A 15,552-nucleotide genomic window follows, 5' to 3' on the forward strand; every position below is an offset into this window, starting at 1 on the left:
GAAGGAAGGAAGGAAGGAAGGAAGGAAGGAAGGAAGGAAGGAAGGAAGGAAGGAAGGAAGGAAGGAAGGAAGGAAGGAAGGAAGGAAGGAAAAGAAAGATCTCCAAGACTGGCACTGTGGTACAGTGATAGAGCCAGAGGATCTGGGTTTGAATTCTCACTCCCTACATCCTAGGTGACCTCTGATGAGACACTCAGTATCTCTGAGATTCAATTTACACATCTGTAGAATGAGGTAGGGGTATGTGTTGGTAGTGGGAGGTGGAAGGTAAGGGTGCACAGAGTTCGAATTAAATGACCCCTAATTATTTCTGACTCTAAATCTATGGTCTTACTTTTCAAAGATGGTATAAAAGGGACTGAAGCTTTCTCTGGGTTTGTACTTGAATACCTCTGACCTTTCTTGCAGTTCTGCAATTCCATAATCCATTGGTTCATTGATTGTTTTTAAAAAGTCTTCCTTTTGCTGCGCCTTAATAAAACAAACAAACAAACAAACCCTCTCGCCTAGGAGTCAGAGGATGTGGGTTCAAGTGTCATCTCTGAAACTCATTATCCATACACTCATGGTCAAGTGGCCTCACCTCTCAAAATCCTCATTTTAACCTCCTGTAAAATGGGGATAATGGCACTTGCTCTCCCAACCTCACAGAGACATTATGAGGAAAACTGAAAGAGCTTTGCAGACATGAGCTAATACCATTATTGCCATTTCTTGTTTGGTCTTTGTCCCCTGTTTTGATGCATTCTGAACCACTCATGCTGATTTGAGGAGACAAAGACAAAAGTGTATGGAGTCCTTCTGACGGGTGGTAAAGAGAATTCATCAAAATGGAACAGGCTAAGGGCAGAGCGGTGGAGGAGGTACAGAGATGTGGCCATTGACATACAGTGGAACACTGACACCTGATGGTCACTGGTAAGATCTGCAGCTGGTTGCTTCCTGCTATGGTAGAAGAAAGCTAGTTCTGGCTTCTTCCCAACCACAAAATGCTCCTGGCCCAGAGCTCTGGCCTCTGGCTGCCCTAAAGCCACTGTCTCTGGTCGGGATTGGGATTGGGATTAAGAACTGGGTGGATTTGGCTCTTTGAATTCCCAAATTTTCCCATGGCCCAGCCAGCTCTCTCCCCCTTTAAGTTTAAGTTCCAATTCCCCAAATGTCAGAACTCTGGTCCTTTCTGAGGGAAGGAGCCCAGCCCAGAAGGCAGAGAAGGAATGAGAGGCTTTCAAGAGCTCAGAAACTAAAAACTCAGAAAGCCGTGTTATCCATCTTCTGACCCAAAATTCCATCTGCTCTAAAGCATCCCCAACAAGGCGGCAGCCTCAGCTTGGAGGTCTCCACGTTGGGAGAGTTCTACCCTAATGATATCACCAACTCACATTCAAATAATGCTTTAAGTTTTATAAAATTCTTGCCTCACAACAGGTAACAAAATGGTCTAGATTCTCCCTTTGTCCCTAAATTTCTTTCTTTTTTCCCCACTTTATTGCAACAAGAAATGTAGTATAGAGGATGGAAAGCCAACCACAAAAGCAGGGTCAAATATTGCCTCGGAACTATCCATCCTGACTATCTAATCCTGGTCTTAACTTCTCAGTACAGCTCTCTGATTTACAGAGAAGGTATGGGAGCGGCATCAGCAAAGGGAGTTTCCTCATCTTCCTTTCAAATGTACAGGTTGAGTGCCCACCTCAAATCCCAATCTTTATTCTCTCAGTACCCTAAAACCTGTTCTTTCTCAAAATAAAGATGAGATAACTGGGAGCAGAGGAAGAAGGGAAAGCACTAGCTAATGGGAAGAAAGGCTTAATGTAGAAAGTAGTCTTGATCTGGGAGCCGGGGAAGCTTGTCTCCCCTATAAATCTCTCTTAAGTCATAGAACGTTAGAGCTGGAAGGAAACTCGGGGGCCACCTGGTTCCTCATTCTGCAAATGAAGGACCTAAGGCTCAAATAAGAAAAAAGACTTGGGGATGTATAATTAGGACTCTAAATCCCAGCATCCAGCTTTCATTCTCAGGTTATGTCCTCATGTTCTGGAGATAAAGTTTTGTGTAGCTCCACTCCTCTCTCTCTCTTTTCCTGCAAACACAGTCCGGGAAAAGCTTTCTTTACTCAGGTTTTTATTTTTCTTCCTTTTATTTCTTTTTCTTCAAGTGATTATTAATAAATCTTATAAAATCTAATACTTGGAGTTATTGGATAGTAATTTAAATCTTACAGGGAAAATTATACTACAAGTTCTTGGTGGAAGCAAGAATTTGTTGTTGTTTAGTCATGTCTGACTCTTCATAAACCTATCTGGGGTTTTCTTGGCAAAGATACTGCAGTGGTTTACCATTTCCTTCTCCAGTTCATTTTACAGTTGAGGAAACTTAAGCAAACAGGGTTAAGTGACTTGCCCAGGAACACATAGGTAATAAGTGTCCGAGGCTAAATTTGAACTCAAGTCTTCTTGACTACAGGTACAAGGTTCTATACACCTCCCTGCAGGAGTAGAATTCAGGTTTCAGAACTCTCAGTTCAATGTACTTCCTGTTTCATGCTACTTCACCCCAGATTCCCATCCCTGCATCTTCCATTCCCTCTCTCCAAAGCATCATCTGTAGGCTGCCTCAAGGTTACCCATACCCGGGACACCCTCAAACCAAAACTGGTTAGAGAACACAAGGCAGGGACCACACAGAAGTATTTGAAATCCCAGCCTGATAGCAGCTGAGAAGGAGTAATAGTGGCTCATTTTCTACCTTCCCCCCTGCCTGCAGAGAATCCTCTCCCTCCCAGGCCCCATAACTGAGCAGTCTCGGGGCTGCCAATGGCCCTTCACTCTCATCCTCTTATTTGAGGGAGAGAGACATTTTCCAGAACTGGAAAGAAAAGATTTCCCCCTGATTGCTTTATAATCACAGTAATAATGGTAATGGAGTGGCGGGGGGGGGGGGGGGGGAGGATTGATGTAGGAAAAGAAAGATATTCAGGGATAAGTCCCACGTGGGCTCCAGAAAAGGATTTATTGGCTCCACCCTTAAGTGCTGTTATCTGCTCTCTCCCCAGGAGCCTAGTGTGACCCTCTCAGAAGGAGCTGCGGTGCATGTCGCCTCCATGCTATTGGCAGCTAAGCCCTGTGGCGGGTGTCTAGCAAGGGGCCAGCCACCTTCTATACTAAGCCTTTCCCGAATCTCTCAAGGGCCCCTGCTTTCCTCAACGGCCACCTTGGTGTCTATTTTCCATCTATTTTGTATGTAACTATATATACTGTACATGTTGTCTCCCCCAGCCCTTCAGGGATTGGTTTCTCTCTTTGTATCTCACCCCTACCCTAAGGATTCCCACAAAATAGGAGCTTAATTGTTGGTGTCGATTCATTCATTCATCATGGCTTCCAGAAGGTTGGCCCATGTAGGTCTTCTCTTTGCCTTCTTGAGTCAACAAGCCTTGCTCCCAGGTTAAAAGGTTAGTCTTGGAGTTGGAAAAGACCTGAGTCCAAATCCCTGCCTTGGCTCTTTTTGGATCTGTGAAGGTGGGTAATTCATTTAACCCCTCCAAGTCTCAATTCCTCCAACTGTGAAACTGAGATAATAATAACTGTATTACTTTCCCCACAGGACTCTTGTGAGGATCAAATGAGATAATGTATGTCAAATGTTCTGCAAACCTTAATACCCAACTGAAGTGTTAACTATTCATGGATCCATTTGGTCCCTCCTGGGACCCCTCCCAATCCCTTTTACTCTTTGTCTTTGTCTCCTGCTGTTCCTTTATCTGTCTCTATTTCTGTCTCCCTAGTTCTCCCTCTCTCTACCTCCCTCCTTACCACTCCCCCACTAGTGAGGGTCATAATTATTTCCCAACCACATCCCGTACATGTCTAATATTTCTACTTTCTCAGGGAAGAAATTTCACAGCTGGTTCCAGGCTTGTTTTCTCATTGGTTCTCTCCTCTCTGCCACTACCTGATTTCTCCATCCAGGGTTTACCTTTAGGATTTGAATGGACCAGAGTCTCCAGTACTGCCCTGGATCTATATCCCTCCTTGCACCTGTCAGCTGGGGTATCACTAAGCCTTACAGTTCCCAGGTACTCTGTCCAGGTCAGCCTGGGATCCTGACACTCCTGGAATAATCAATTGTTGGTGTTGAGGGGGAAGATCCCTCCCTCTGTCTCTCCCTAACACACACAGCCTCACAGCCTCACAGCCTCCGCTGCCAAAGCAGGAAAGGACTGCAAAAGTCCTAAGGGAGAACTGGGGGGGTGGGGCAATAAAAGCTTCTAGGGCTGGCTTAGAGAGGCCCCTGAACAGTTCCAAAGGTTTAGAACATAGGATGCCAGGACGCACCAAACACATTCAGACCAGTAGAGAATCAGGACTGAACTAGACATTGGGAGATGCTCCACATCTCAGGCAGATCACAGTCTTTCTTTAGACCTCAGTTTCCCCCTCTATAAATTAAACAGTATAAACCGGCTACAACCCTTTTCAGGGTTAATTTCTTATGATTCCTTTTCACTATCTCTTTTCTTTTAAATCCTATTCGAGACCTGTCTCCTGCAAGGAGCCTTCTGGCTTTGGTTGCTGTTCTCTGCTGCAGTCCTCCTATTTGTATATAATGGTTCCTTTCTGGCTCTATTAACTGATGCCTGTTTTATATCCATCAGTCTATACCGGGTGTGTGTGTGTGTGTGTGTGTGTGTGTGTGTGTTCTTCCTCTGTTACACGGTTAGTTCCAGGATGGTGGAGACTCTGTCTCCCCCCAGTGCCCAGGACTGGCCTCCTTGTGATGGAGACTCTCTATTCAGCCTGATTGACAGGCTTAAAGCCAGCAACAAAAACAAAACAAAACAAAAACTGCTGATTCTCAGTAGCCTCCATTTTAGGAATCTTCTTTGTACCTTGTAGCTCATTCTAGATTATGAGCTCCTGGGGCTCTCTCTCCAGTCTTCAGGCTACAGAACATGCCAGGACAGACGGGGTACTCAGACTAAGGAATAGCCCCCTGGCCCTTGCCCTTTTGGACCACCCCAGGCCCTGGCAGACATGTTCCCTCCCTCCTGAAGTTCAGGCTGAGATAAGGTGAGCCTTTCCAGGAAGGCTGGTGGCTGTGGCAGGTGATCAGGCAGAAAGACTTGGAAAGAGCAATGTATTAATGACAGAGAATGGGTAGGAAAGCACATTCTTGGTGGTGGGGGAGAATATGTACAGAATAATCAGACCAATCCCCCCATATGACCTTCATGGAGCCCCTTGCCCAATACAAATAAAGAATCAAACAATGATTTATTCAGGAAGGGGAAACCAAGGCTGAGCTCCCTCCACCCTGTGCCAGCTCAGTATCTGCCAATCCACCTTCCCAGTCCTGATCCATCTCTGACCCTCCATTTGGGGAGGAGGGTCATGTGTGGGGACTCAGATTCCTCATGGTTTTGTGTTTTGTTGATTTTTTTTCTTTCCAAGACCCACTCTCATGTCCTAAGGAAGTCAAGGTGAGCAGCTCCCTGTAGTGAGGCTAGTCAAAAGGGGGAAAGGGGATGGTAACTCTGGTTCCAGTGGGCATAGGGAGCAAGGGTAGGAGCATATTTTTACCTAAGTGCTTCCCATACACCAGCTCCAATATTATCATTCACCAGGATCTCCCCTTTCTGGCCTACCCCAGCCCCCATTTTATATTCTGCAGAATGCTGCAGAATGTGTAACAACCCCAAGGCCACCGGGCTAGCAGCTATTTGCAAGGCTGGGGAAAAGCATTGTGAGGAGCAATACCCATTCTGGCAACAATTAAAAGAAGGATTGGGGAGAGCCAAGAGCCAAGCAATCTGGCTGTCTTTTCTGGAGAGCCAAAGCCTTCCTTGTAGAGACAGACAGGTTTCCTGAATGGGGGTGACTTATCTCTCACCCTTGGTCAGGGACCCTGGGCCTGATTGGCACAATGCCAAAAGCTTCAAACTCTTCTGACTATGTAGGAAACCAGCCTCTAGCCAGATAGGAGGAACTTTGCCCTCTTCGGGCAAGATCACAGAGTGCTGGGCAGACCTGGGTATTAGAAAAATCAACCAGAGTTGGAGGGAGGTTGATTTTGCCCTGCCAGGACATGAGTTGACAAGAGTGAGATGGTGTCTGCATTTGCACAAGGACAGGAAATTTGTCTGCTAGGTGCACAGCCCCATCTTGTCACCCATGAGGGTGTCTATTGGCAGTTGTAGGAGAAAACCAATGTATTGGCTGAGCTGAGAACACAGAAGTGAAGCTCAGTAGGAATGGCAGGCTGGTGCCAAATGGGTACCCACCTCCAGAGCCGTCATCCCAGGGTCTACAGAAGGACTTACTGGGGGGATGGGGGGAATAAGAAGGGGAAGGAGGGTGCGAGTCCCTTCTGTGAACCATTTCCTGACCCATAAAGTAAAAGAGGTGACAAGAATCCTCTCTAGCTCAGGGAAAGTAAGAGGACAAAGGAGGAGCCAGGGGAGTATAACTAACGGGGAAGTTGCTGACAAATTCTAGGATTGTCAGAAAATTTGGAGGACTGGGGAAGCTAAAAGGGAGTGAGGAAATCCTTGGAAGGTCATGTTCCCCACCAGCCCAGACCCCCAAGAGACAGAGCAGTAACTGAGTAGATAGTAGTCGCAGGTACAAGTGGGGAAGGATCAGGTGGTCTTTCGGTGTCTCGCTCCTAAGCTGGGAGCTCAAGGGGCCTCATTGGAACCCACGCCATTACCCTTGTTGACATAGAATGGACGGTAGTGTGACTGTGGGAGAGAAAAGAGAAGTAAAGGTTAGAGTTAGACATAATGCCCCAAACCTATCCATTTCCACCTTCCCTCTCCAGGTTCCCAGCCTTCCTTCCTTCCATGATAAGTAGCAGCCAGAAGATGATCCAAATCTCCAAAGGGAGGGCATGAGAGGCACCCTGAAGGACCATCATGTAGAAAATGAACATGGTTGACTGAAAAGAATCTGAGGGTTTAGTTAGCTGTGTGTTGTGGCAACCAAAAGGGAGAGAGTGATCTTGGAGGGCACGAAGGGAGGCCCAGCTTCCTGGAATAGAGAAGTAATGGAACTAACGGTTTCTCTCTCCTTGGGAATATTGTGTTCTTGGTGCTCTGGTTAAGGAAGGGCAATGACAAGCTGGAGAGCATCCAGAGAAGGACAGTGAAGTCCTAAAATGCCACAAAATAATAGGCTAAAGGACCTGGGAATGTTTAGCCTGCAGAAGTCTTGAGACACAGGATAGGGTTTAAAGGGATTAGACTGGTTCTTTGGCCCCAAAGGGCAGAAAAAGAAGCAATAAGTAGAAGTTCCACAGAGGTAAATTCCTTGATGACAAGGAACATCTTCCTAACAAATAGAGATATCCAAAGGTGGAAAAGAGCTGCCTCAGGAGATGGTGGCTTCCCCTTCACTGGCAGTGTTCAAGCGGAATTTGGATAACCATGTGTCAGAAATGCTATAGTAGGCTTTCCTTTCAGATATGGGCCGTACCACAGTCACCCTAGTCTAGTCCATCTTGTTCCCTCTTGCCTGCACTTAGAGTATCTTCACTGCTATCTTTGCATCCAGCCCTGCTCAATACATCCTCTAAACAACTATCAAATTCATATACCCAATCATGTCACTCCACCTCTCAAGAAGTTCCAGTGGGTCCCTAGTGCCTTAGGTTAAAATACAAACTGGGGGGGGGGGCAGCTAGGTAGCTCAGTGGATTGAGAGTCAGCCCTGGAGACGGGAGGTCCTAGGTTCAAATCCAACCTCAGACACTTCCCAGCTGTGTGACCCTGGGCAAGTCACTTGATCCCCATTGCCCACCCTTACCACTCTTCCACCTATGAGCCAATACACAGAAGTTAAGAGTTTAAAAAATAAAATAAAATAAAATAAAATAAAATACAAACTGGCAAGTCACTTAACCCCCATTGCCTAGCCCTTACCTCTCTTCTGCCTTGGAACCGATACACAGTATTGATTCCAAGATGGAAGGTAAGGGTTTAAAAAAAATACAAACTGAGGCATCTGAGTGGTACCAGGCATGAAGTTGGGAAGGCTCTATCTTCTTGAGTTCAAATCTGGCCTCAAACACTTCCTAACCTGTGGAACTCTGGGCAAGGAACCTAACCCTGTTGGCCTCAGATACCTCCTCTATAAAATGAGCTGGAAAAGAAAATGGTGAACCACTCCATTAACTTTTCCAATAAAACCCCAAATGGAGTCATGAAGAGTCAGACAAGACTGAACAACACAAAAAAATATAAATTCTTTTGTTTAGTATTTAAAACCTTTTCCATTTCAGGTTTAGTCTATGTTTTCAACCTTATTACAAATTATACCCACTCTTGTGAATGCTGTGTCACTGACATCCACAAGTGGTCCCCTATGCCTAGAATGCATTCCCTCTTTACCTGGGTCTCCTTCAACTCCCTCTGTTCTTTCAAAACTCAGCTCTTAAATCCGGCCTCAGACACTTCCCAGCTGTGTTACCCTGGGCAAGTCACTTGACCCCCATTGCCTACCCTTACCAATCTTCCAACTATAAGTCAATACACAGAAGTTAAGGGTTTAAAATTAAAACAAAAACAAAACAAAAACTCAGCTCTTAGCACCCCCTCTTACATAAGGCCTTTTCTGATCCCCTCAGATGCTAGTGCCTCCCCCCAAAATTGTCTTGTATTTATTCTGTATATACTTTATAAATATTTAAATGTGTGCATGTTCCATCCCCACCCCAACAGGATATAAGATACTTTAGTGTGGAGACTGGCTCATTTATATTTGTATCTCCTAATCCTAGTACAATACCTGGTACATAGCAAGCGATTAATAAATTTTGTTGATTAGAGTAAGTGGGTCAATAGAGAACCTGCTTTCTCTAAAATTCTGTGGTTATGTGAACAGAGAACAGGCTGCTGTTTGACCCCAGAAAAAAAGTATAAACTATGACAATCAGGAAAAGTGACATCAGTGGAAATTTTGGAGTAGGTAGGTCAATATGGTACCTTATAATTCTCAAATTTGGTTGTTATGTGAAAAGAAAATAAGAGTTGGGAAGTGAGATGGTTCAATGTATTGAGAATCAGTGTCAGAGACAGAAGGTCCTGGGTTCCAATCTGGGCTCAGATACTTTCTAGCTGAATGAACCTGGGCAAGTCACTTAACCTCCAGTGTCTAGCCCTTACCACCTTTCTGCCTTGGAACCAATACATAGTATTGATTCTAAAACACAAGGTAAGGGGGGGAGAGACAAAGACAGAGACAGAGACAGAGACAGACAAAGAGAGAGAAAGAGGGAGAGACAGAGAGAGACAGAGATAGACAGAGAGACAGAGACAGAGAATAGACTTCTGCTTAACCCCAGAAAGAAGGACAAACTAGGACAATCAATAAAAGTGACATCAAAGGAAATTTTTTAATTCAGTATGAGGAAAAATTTCCTAATATTTAGGGGTGTCCAAATGTCAAATGGACTCCCCGGAAAGGTACTAAAACTCTTATTAAAAAAGATCTTCAGGTACAGATAAGAAGACTACTTCTTATGTTGGAAAAAGATCCTTGGTCAGGTCAATGTTGAACTAGATAGCCCCTGAGGCCAGTCAATCAATAAATCAACTAATTTTTTAAGCGCTTCTATGTCAAGTGCATTTTGCAAGGTTCTGGGAATACAAATTCAAAAAAGAAATAATCTCTGCTCTCAAGGAACTTACATTTTATTGGAGGTAGTAACATGTACACAGATAAATTATATACACGATAATTTGAGGAGACATCACTGGGGAGCATCAGGAAAGTCTCATGAAAGAAGACATATTGTAATTGAGATTTTTTTTTAAATCCCTATCTTCTGTCTTAAAATGGCTACTAAGTTCCAAGGCAGAAAATCAATAAGGGCTAGGCAACTGGGGTTAAGTGACTTATCCAGGAACTAGGAAGTATCTGAGGCCAGATTTGAATTGAATTGATCTTTGAAGAACACTAAAAAGTCTAAGAGATGGAAAGAGAGCATTCCAAGTATCGGTGATGACCAGTGCAAAAACATGGCTATAGAAGACGTAATAACGCATAGAAGGATCCATAAAGTCAGTTTGACTGAAGTGTGTGAAGAGAAGCCATGCATATTAAGCCTGCTAAAGTAGGGCAGAGTCAGGTTGTGTAGAGCCTTAAATGCCAAACAAGTCTCTTCCGACTCTAAGGTTCCATGAAATGGATTTCCTGAAGAAAAGTAGGCTATTTACAGAGGAATCTGTGCCCTTTTCTGGGTTCAGAAGGAGGGTGAGGGAAAGAAGAGACAGGAGAGAAGAGCCATTGGACAGAGATGGGTATGGCACTAGAGTCCCTGGAAAGTCTGAGAGTCTCTGGCCTAACCTTCTGGGAATACACTCAAACTGCTCTGCAAAGGTGGCTTCATCTTGGCCCTGGCCATCAGGTCTCCGAATAGCAGTAGTAGATATCATTCTCAGGGATGGCTTCTTAGAAACTCAGGATTTAAATCTAATTGCCATTCATTAAGAGCAAATCAACTGATTTTTCCTGGCTTTGCCTAACTCACCTGCTCTCTGATCTCCTAGGAAATAATTCATGAGCTGACTTTCATATGCTTTTGTGTAAGGCTCAACCATTAGCTCCATCTCCATCATCCATTTATCCCTTTTCTATGTCTCACATATTTGCTCTCCAGGCATCCAAGCCTTTAGTTTTGTCTCTGAAGAAGGCTAGACAGGCTTAAATAATCCCATTGGCCAGAAGGGGATAATCCTGCCCAGACAAGGAAAGTGATTCAGTCTGGGTCATACAACATGCCATCTTTGGATACGTTTGCCTTAAACTTCAGGCCTCTGTTCTCCAAACTCCCATCCCAACCTAGCTGTTTTCTCTCTAATCCTCCCAGTCTCATTGGCATTCTCAAAGCATCTTCGAAGACCAATGACTACATAATTCCCAGCCCTGCTCTGTTCATCCCCGCCTGCAATTTCACAAAATCAATGCCCCCCACCATCCCTGCCCCAGGGAAACAGTCACCTGAGGCAGGAGCAAGAGAATGAGTTGCAGCTGGCACCTCCCTACGGAGACTATCATTTGCCCCATGTTGACTTTAGCAATAAGCTTGCTCCCCAGCTGGGCTCAAAAGTCTGTGCTCCCCCCTACTATGCCAACAGCTAGCCAGAACTCCCTGACATTCTACGATGGGGCATCTGCATCTTGATTCTCATGGGTACTCTGCATTGTATTTACCAGCCCAACTGTTTTCCTTCAGTCTAGTTAGGGAACAGGAAAATTCAATAAGGCAAAGGCCTCTGATGAAAAGGGCCAAGTTGGCCGAATCCAAGAATGATCCAGGAAGAAGAGAAAGAGGGAGCCTTCTTTCTGGTATGTTCATTATGTTTGCTTCTGGAATCAAGGAACCAACCTTTGGGCTCCATCATCAAAGCCTTTTTCTTTGTTCCTCCACTTTCTCTAATTCTCTAAGCTCTTCACCAAATTGCACTCCAACTGAGGCACTAGTAGGAATTGCAAAGGTGCCCAACCATGGCAGCTAGAGTTGCACGGGAGATAGAACACCAAATCTGGAGTTAGGAAGACTCATCTTCCTGAGTCCAAATCTGTTGTCAGACACTTACTAGCCATGAGACCCTGGGCAGGTCACTTACTTGTTTGCCTCAGTTTCCTCATGTGTGAATGAGCTGGAGAAAAAAATGGCAGACCATTCCATTATCTTTGCCAAAAAAAACCCAAATAGGATCACGAAGAGTCAGACAACTGAGCAACATAACTATATAAGTGTCACAAGACACAGTCTCCCTAGACATCCCTTTTCCTCTTTCGTAAAATGAAGAGGGAGACTTGGTGGCCTCTGCAATCCCTTCCAATTTAATTTTATGATTCTATGATCTAGCCAGTCACTTTCCCTCTGCAATCTTTCATTTCACTAGTAAAATGAGAAGGCAGTTGGGGGTATAGTGTATAGAGAGCTGGGCCCAGAGGGAGGAAGACCTGAGTTCAAATCCATCCTGAGAAACCTATTTGCTGTGGGACCCTGGGCAAGTCACTTAACCACTGTTTGTGTCAGTTCCTTCAATGGTAAAATAGAGATCATAAAAACACTTTCCTTGAAGGACTATAATGAGGATCAAATGAGATAATTTTTGAAAAACACTTTGAAAACCTTGAAATGGTACATAAATGCTAGCTATTATCATTATTGTTGTATTGTTGTTCAGTGGTTTTCAGTTGTATGTGACTCTTCATGAACCCATCTGGAGTTTCCTTGGCAAAGAAAAATGGAGTGGTTGGCCATTTCCTTCTCCACTTTATTTTACAGATGAGGAACTGTACTAGCAAATTATATTGGCTGGTGAGGTGGATAGAACATAGGACACAGCATCCAGAAGACCTGAGTTCTAATTCAGCCTTAGACACCTTCCCTAGCTGTGTAACCATGAACAATTCATTTAACCTCTGCCTGCCTTGGTTTCCCCACCTACAAAATAGGGATGATAATAGTATCTTCCATAGTTGCTGAGAATAAACATATTTTTAAAGTGACTAACAGAGTGCCTGGCACATAGCAGGCACTATATAAATACTAGATATGATGATGACTCTATTGAGTCTATAAAATGGGGATAACAATAGCACCTTCCTCCAAGGGTTGCTGTAAGGATCAAATGAGTTAGCACACATAAAGTCCTTTGCAAATGATATACATATATATAATAATATAATATAGTAATATGTATTAAATATATAAAATAATATATCATGATATATAATATATATATAAATGTAATATATAAATGCTAGCTCTGATTATTGCTGTGAGACCATCACCTCCTATGTTCTGGACCCAGGGCCCCTATTAATCCAGCCTAGGGTGGCATGTGACTGTCTCAAGGCTACTACTGCTGGCTAGAATGATGGATTCACCATGACAAGATTTGGAGCCAAATCCAGTCCCAGAGACTGACTAGCTTATGACCCTTAGCAAGACACGGCCTTTTAAGGGCAGCTATGTAGCTCAGTGGCTTGAGAGAGGAGTCCTAGGTTCAAATTCAGCCTCAGACACTTCCTAGCTGTGTGACCCTGGGCAAGTCACTTAACCCCCATTGCCTAGCCCTTACCTCTCTTCTGTTCTGGAACCAAGACTTAGTATTGTTTCAGAAGATAAAGGTTTAAAAAATAAAAAGATATAACCTCTCGGATTCTGAGTTTCTTCATCTGTGACATGGGGTTAATAATACCTACAATACCCCACAACACTGGATAATTGGAGTAAAAAACACTGCTTTACACATCTGAAAATGGGATAACATTATGAGTTATCTTTATCAGGCTGCCATGTTACACTGTACTGATTCATTCAAGTATCAGCTCCTCTATGTAAACTTAAAGCTCTTCAAAATCTGGCCTCAACCCACCTTTCCAGCCTTATTACATATTACTCCCTTTCTTGTACTCTGGAATCCAATAAAATGAGCCTATTTGTGGTTCCTCATACCCAACATTCCAACTTCTGTCTCTGTCCCTTTGTAGAAGTTGTCCCTATGCCTGGAATTCAATCCCTCGTCATGTTCTACTCTTAGAATCCTTATTTTTGGTCAAATTGGGCTCACATGATATATCTTATTTGAAGCCTTACCTGGTCATCCTAGTTGCTTGTACCTCCCTTCAAAAATTACCCTGAAATCTTCTCCTGGTCAGCCACTGAACCTCCAACACAATCAGTGTGTGGAAGTTTCCAACTCTGAGTTTGTGGTCTATATGGCTACCTCCAGGTCTTGTTGTTGGCTGATCTGTTTGTCAGATCACTTCCTAGAACCTTCCCAGCTTCTTCCCAAGTTGTCCTACATTAGATGACTGTTTCACCCCTATTGCTGCCACTTTGAGGTTCATTCAGGCATTATTTTTAATTATTCAAGGTAATCTCTTGCCCTATTCTACGATCTTCCCTTCTATTTTTGTATGTATTTTGGATGTGTCTATACTGCCCTTCACCTTTTGAACTGAAGTCCCTAAAGAGCAGGGACCACTTCTTTTCTGCCTTTGTAATCCTTAGCACCTCATAGGGCCTGGCATAAAAATCATTGGTTCATTCATTGATTGACTGATTCTGTTTTCAGGTCGCTAAAATCTCCAAACCTTTTCCACGAAAGTTGTTGTCTAGCCATACATCTCCCATCATGGTTTTGTCTAGTTGATTTTTTTAACCCAAGTAGAGGAGTGTTTACATACCCCTATTAAATTTCATATTATTCGATTTGGCCAATCTTTCTAGCTTGTCATTCAGGGATCCTCTTATTTAATGTCAGTCATCTCTCCCAGCTCCATGTCCTTTGCAAATTTAATAAGCCTTGAATGTAGGTCTTTGTGGCCCAAAATTGAAAATAGAAAGGGTATGGAAGGAACACCAGTTGGGAAGAAAAAAGAGAATTGGTTTGAGAGGAAACTAGAAAGAAGAGAGAAGTAGACTAGCTGGCCATGTAATTGGGTCAGGCCAGAAGCGAGCCATATGGGAATAGGACAAGGAAACGGTGCTGGCCTCTGTGACTAGATAAAGACATCATAGGATAAAACTCCTGGGCCCTGTAACTCAAAAGCTCTGTGTTCTGTGAGTTAGCGTTATTTTCTTTTCCACCAATGCTACTGAAATCCTTTTGAGAACCCAACCTCTGTCTGAGGCACAGGAAAGCAAAAGCCAGGGGACATCTATGTGGAGACCATTTGTAGACTTATGGCAGCAGTGGAATGCTTCAGAAGGGGTCACCACCTCTGTAGCATCAGTAAAGGACAATACTACTGGGGAAGCCAGTAGTAGAATGGAATAAAAAAATCTAGTAAAGCAGAAAAGAAAATAGTAAACCAAGCAAGGCTGTGATGGGGCTGTGAGAGATGGTCTGATTTCCGCCTAGGGGCTCTTGCTCACATAGCTCATCCCTCATGTTGGTGGGGGCACCAGGCCTCAGTGGCCTCTGGCCAACTGATTCCCCCTGGGACTTGCTCGAGACTGTGCTTTCTTCCAGGAAATGAGTGTCTAGGGAGCGAGGGTACATGGGACAGGGAACAATTCCTTTTTTTCTTCCCATGTTTACTTTTGTAATCCTGTTGATACAGAGCCTCTGGGCCTGGCTCCAGATTTAAAATACACTCAATTAGTTCCCTCCTCACCAATAAATTAAAGGCTTTCTCCCATTACACTGCTTCAACCATTCTTTTGGGGGGAAACCCTGCTAGGATAGGTATGGGACTAAATGACATTGACCAGTTGATTTCTGAGGTCTCTTCTACCTTTTAGATGCTAGAATTTTCTGATTTAACACTAATAAACACGTAGCATAGCCTTCTCACCTTCTAACAGATCCATCTCTATACCAAGGGTCCTTAACTTGGGATCAAGAGAAAGAGGTCAAGGAGGGTGGTCTTTGAACTTGGTATTTTTAATATTTTAATAACTGTGATAATTTGCTTCCTTGGTAGCCTTATGTATTTTATTTTATGCAATTTAAAACATTACTCTGACAAGGGACTCATAGGTTTCATCAGACTGCCAAATGGGTTCATGACATAGAAAAAGTTAAGA

At 43.8% G+C, this 15,552-nt stretch overlaps 1 protein-coding gene across 1 annotated transcript in view; it reads right to left on the reverse strand.

The window, feature by feature from the left end:
* Nucleotides 1-6,652: 6,652 nt before the first annotated feature.
* The window catches only part of TRIM29 (tripartite motif containing 29), a 53,731-nt gene continuing 44,831 nt past the window's right edge, over nucleotides 6,653-15,552 (reverse strand). Inside the window, exon 9 of the mRNA XM_044666399.1 lies at nucleotides 6,653-6,739. Coding sequence (XP_044522334.1) covers nucleotides 6,677-6,739 — 63 coding nt within the window. The 3' untranslated portion in view covers nucleotides 6,653-6,676. The remainder of the gene's footprint in view (nucleotides 6,740-15,552) is intronic.

Source organism: Gracilinanus agilis, chromosome 3 (assembly GCF_016433145.1).
Source record: "Gracilinanus agilis isolate LMUSP501 chromosome 3, AgileGrace, whole genome shotgun sequence".
Classification (NCBI taxonomy): domain Eukaryota; kingdom Metazoa; phylum Chordata; class Mammalia; order Didelphimorphia; family Didelphidae; genus Gracilinanus; species Gracilinanus agilis.